This window comes from Austrofundulus limnaeus, unplaced genomic scaffold (assembly GCF_001266775.1).
Source record: "Austrofundulus limnaeus strain Quisiro unplaced genomic scaffold, Austrofundulus_limnaeus-1.0 Scaffold1237, whole genome shotgun sequence".
Classification (NCBI taxonomy): Eukaryota; Metazoa; Chordata; class Actinopteri; order Cyprinodontiformes; family Rivulidae; genus Austrofundulus; species Austrofundulus limnaeus.
Genome location: NW_013953639.1, coordinates 4,035 through 9,252, shown reverse-complemented (window position 1 = coordinate 9,252; position 5,218 = coordinate 4,035). Strand labels below are relative to the sequence as shown.

At 37.1% G+C, this 5,218-nt stretch overlaps 1 protein-coding gene across 1 annotated transcript; it reads right to left on the bottom strand.

Moving 5' to 3' along the window:
- Positions 1-712: 712 nt before the first annotated feature.
- LOC106534658 (olfactory receptor 142-like) lies at positions 713-4,779 on the bottom strand (the record flags this gene model as incomplete). Its single annotated transcript, XM_014031361.1, has 3 exons — positions 713-886; positions 959-1,049; positions 3,990-4,779. Coding segments are annotated over 3 exons (1,055 nt in total), but the record flags the coding sequence as incomplete, so codon positions are not given.
- Positions 4,780-5,218: the final 439 nt, after the last annotated feature.

The window sequence follows — 5,218 nt, the reverse complement described above, 5'->3', positions numbered from 1 at the left end:
CTGACCTATCTTTCTGATTAGGTGGTGTGGCATTTTCTGTTAATTTGGAGACGGCAGGAAAGATTGGAGCAGTCGACTTTACCTCCATGGAGTGCATCAGACTTTTGCCTGAAAAGAACTTCTCAGAGTTGGGCTGGGTTCAATTTGGTCTTCGGTTCTTGGACTCGCCGGAGAGGAATCTGTCAGCTTGCCCCAGATGAGATGTTCTTCGGATCTGCTTGCTCCTCTGCTCTCGATGTCCTGCTTCTTGCTGCTTCTTCTCCAGTTGGGGGAACGAAGACACTCACTGCTGAGACTGCTTCTTTTTTATACTCTTCTTTGGGTCTGCTCACCACCTCCTTGCCTTCTGTGGTAAGGTGGGGACTTCCCACCATGGGTTTTTCTGTACTTTCCCACAATGAAGTAATCCTGCTGACTCTTGACAACAGGACTGCTAGGTACTTTTTCTGTGGTGAGTCAAAACCCACACTTCTGCTTTTTCTGTATCGCAGGAATGTGCCTTGTACTTCACCGTCCAAAATAGCACACACCCAACATTCCTTCATCTTAAGACACACTTTGACTCTTTTCTTCCTATATCACCATCTTACATTTAAAAACACTTTAATTATCATGGTACATTAGATAAATCACACACATTGTAACTAAGCATAATCATTACTCAGGTTGCATATGTATTTTTGCCAGCATTACAATTGTTTAACTTCAATAATCATTTCTGCTCCTTCTGCCGCTTGACCTTCTTCTCCTCTCGGTTTCCACTTCGATCCTTTCTGTGGCTTCTCTTCCTGTCGCACTCTCTTCTCTGCTGGGGGTCCAGTGAGGGCTCAGCGGGTTTGATTCCAATCCTGGCGGTGATTGGTGCGGTCGGATCTCTTGACAGTGACTAATGTGGTAAGACTTACTTAGGGTTTCAGGAGTTCTGATAGGTTTTGCTGTGCCTTCTCCCTTCTTGAACTTGGGAAGGAATAATCTGCATGGGCTCTCCAGATGAAGTAGTTGCCGGCAGATGTGCATTTTCATTGGAATGCATTGCAGCCAGGTACAATCTGGTTAAAAAAGCATAAAAGAATATTACATGTTAGTTTGAAGTTGCACCATTAAAACTCATCTAACATAATATTTTGAATAACGAAAAAAAAAAAACATAAATACAGAGTGACTAAAACAACACTGCAATCAATATTTTTTGGCAGATTCTTGAAGCCGATACTACTTTTTCTTCCTCCCTCCATTAACATGATAAAAATAAGAATGATAACAAAATGTTACACACGTCTTAATTTAAAACAAAACAAACTAAAAAAACATTTATTAACTAAGCCTTGTCTGAAGAGGCTGTATAAAGTGCTRCCACACAGGATTTCTTCTTTCAGCCTTTTCTTAAAAAACTAAAAATAAATAAATTCATTGCTTATTTTATCTAGTGCTACATATTGTTTTAATTTGTATTTAATAAGATTAATATATTTTGTTACATAAAATGACTATGTTCCCAGCTTTTTTGATGCAAAAACAGCAACACAGAGAAAAAAAGGAGAGACACACATCCATCTTGCTATCCTTATGAGGACTTCACACACAGCGCTCACACCTTCTCTGCCTCATTCTGCTGCTCCCGTTTTTAACACCAGGCAAAAAATTGCATTTGAAACAGCTGACGTTAACTTTAGATCACWGTTTGAAATGCTCCAGCATTTTTAAAAAGAAAAACAACACGGACACGCTGATTACAGTGCGGTGTGAAAGTGAAAGTAAAACATGGTGCTGAGCACCCGTTTGGTAAAGAAACTTACACACAGCTGTTCTTTCTCCCCTCATATTCCGACACAGAGGGTAGAAACAGCTAAATTAGACAGTTAAAAAACACATTTACAGTTCATAACTCACTCTTGTTATTGTAACATTCATCCTGTGTTGTCCGCAAGCACTTTCCGCCCTGCTGTGGGTCCATTTCCTTGAAAAATAAAACTTAACCAGGCACTTTGATGAATCTCTTACACTGGTAGTCTATGTATATAATAATGTGGGTTTACTCACCCCAGAACTGAACATTTTGACTTCTGAACTTGCATATTCAGCATGACGCTATGAACTACAAAATCACACAGCAAGGAAAAATATGGCGGACTATGAAATCCAGTTGGCCGGAAATACCTTACCATAAATGGTAGTTCCAAAGAAAAAAGTGTGACGAAATAAACAATGAAACGAAATAAGCAACAGCAGATTTTGAACAAACTGAAAAATTTGACCCATAAAAAATATAGAAATATCTTTGCAGTAACTGGACAGAATAAAGTAAAGTTTTCTACACTCCTAGACACTATAATTGCACAAAAATAGTTTATAAATGCAAAAAAGTGCATTTAGCATGATATGTCTCCTTTAAAATATTTTTGTCACTTAGTATTTATTTAAAGTTTGACAGCGTATGCATTTATATTTTCTTGTACTTTACATGTCCTAGTGTGCGGTAAAAACTTAATTAACTCTAAACCATATAATAATAACAGTTAAAGCTAAATCTGTTTAAAAACATCCTGTGTGTCAGGAGGGAGAACTGACTGGCGCCCAACTTTATTATTCTAACAAAAAATAAAAACCATCCAAAAACAGCTACTGTCACATAAAATAATAGTACCCAACATGGGGCAGTAAACGGCATAGTTGACATTAAACAACTTTAAAACAGCATAAACTTTTATTAAAGAAAAGTGACAAATATTTTAAAAATTAAAAATTGTATTTTCAAAATGAGCACAGAAAACCTAAAATGTTGGGCCTCCTGCTTGCTTGGACACTCAGAGGCACGAGTTACACTTTCAGCACCAGCTTAGTCCATGTCAGTTGTAACGAGGAGGTCAGGTGCACTGGTCCTGGATCTCGGGTCCAAAATAAAACTTGCTTCCCACAGGAAGTCAAGACAAAATTGCTTTGAGCTTTGAGCACTGGTTTGGGATCACACCAAGGAATAGTGTGCCCCGTGACTTTCTAGGTTCCCCGTTGGCGATAAAGGGAGGAACCATACAACTTAAGCTAGCTGATCGAGGGAGGTCAGCTCTTGTTGTGGCAGATGGGTGTCCGTCTCCTTCTGACTCTGACCATCGCTCTGACTGTTGGGCGGAAACTGTGTTAGTGATTTAAAGAGGATTTTCTTAGTTCTGCCTTCAGAGGTTGGATTAGAAAAGTAAGAAATCAGGAAGAATGTTAGTTCAGAGACTTGCGGTCACCTTTTGAAGCTTAACAAAGATTAATGCTTCTGCCCAGTTGAATAAACAAAACATATGAATTATTTAGTTATTCTCTGATTAGAACTCTTTATAGAATAATACTGAAAGAATGAATTACTTCAAATTCAATGCATTTGCAAATATGATTCAGACAAATAAAACATTGATGTTTCATCAACTTGAAACCACAAGGATTAGTCTAGTTAAATTATATATTTTCGCAGAAAAATCCATAACATAGCTGAAATCATATTGAGGGAGAAAAGAGATCTGTCCTCTTTCCTCCTGTATTTTGGTATACATTGTTTCATGATTATCGAAATGTGTTATACTCTGTTAAGAGAAAAATTAAATCAAATAAAAATATTACAATGTTTATTACCTGATTAAGAAAAAGAGAATGTCTCTTTTACAGGTTAAGGCGACCTGAGGTGGCCTAAATTCAGTTCTAAGTGGAACAGAGTTTTTTTCTCTTTAAATGCCCCATCAGAGGCCTGGGATCAAAGATAGTTTTCTAGATTATTCCACTCAAGGTGACCCCTACACAATTTTTTCTAATACATAAAGTAAAAAAAAACAATAGTAATAATGAGTTTCATCATTTAAAAATCAGAAATTTCCATTGCGTCAAAAAGTCAAAATTGTGTCATTGTTTCAATTAGTTCAAAGTTTACATGTTAAAGATGATATGACAATTGATGAAATACTAAGATTAATATCACAAACACAAGGCAAAAAAATACAACATTTGTTTACCTTGTCTTGATGAACAGCCTTTTGTGGTGTTTATAAATTTCAGTGATTTTTAGTCCGTATATGATTGGATTACAAAGAGGATTATATGTTATCATTTGCAGCATAATAACAAAACTCGCAATTTTGGAAATACTTGATTCCAGTCGAACTATGATCATGTCAAAAGTAAGCAAAAATGAGTAATTAATTAAAACCAGCTGGTGGGGCAAACAGGTCTGTGCAGCTTTCTTCCTGACTTCTCTGCAACTTCTATAAACAATTACAAGAATGACTGTATAAGTGAACATTATAAAGAACATAATAGGTAGAAGACAGATATCAAACAGAGCAACTAAACCAAATATTAACAGTCCTCTTGAACTCACACAGAAAGTATAGTTTAGTAAGTTGTTGCAATAAATTCCTTTCAAAGTAAAGCTGCAGAGTTTTTGATTAGCGTTCCCTATGACTGGCACAGCAATATGACAAAAAGATATAAGCCATGATAATACAAGGAAAACACTTACAGTTGTTTTTCTCATGATAGTGTGATATTGCAAAGGTTTACATATAGACACATATCTGTCAAAGGCCATGGCTGCCAGCAGTAAAAACTCTGAACAACTCAAAGAGTAAAACACAAAAACTTGGAAGAGACAAGCTGTATACGATATGACCTGTTTTTCAGATAAAAAGTCAATCAAMAGTTTTGGATAGACTCCTGTACTGAAAAGAACAGAGTTGATTAACAAAGCAGCAATAAAAATGTACATGGGCTCATGGAGGTTTTTGTGAATCACAATAAGACACACTGTTGTGGAATACTTATTATGTATCACCTTGACACTGTCCAATTGTTCATATCTTATGATATCGTCTGAACGTCATCTTCAAGCTGACCTACTTCATGTACCAGAACGAGGCAGATTCTGATTGGTTGTTCATTATCACATGATGATAACTGACAGTATAACATTGCTTGCCCGGCCGATGACAGCCGGGCCCACATCTTACAGNAAGGTTCTGGGAGCGATAATATTCCGGTTTCGAGTTTTAAAACAGGGAGGTCGGCTTTACTTTTTTAAAGTAGGCAGTTGGCTCAGGCTAAATTGCCGGGGAGAAAGTCAGTTTCTCCATTTTGCTGTTCCAGGGAACAGGGTAGGCTAAAAAGTCAGCTAGGAAAAGGCGGCCGCCGAATTTCCATTTTAAGGAGATTATATGTTGTGTTTTGAGAAAGCACAAGTTGATAG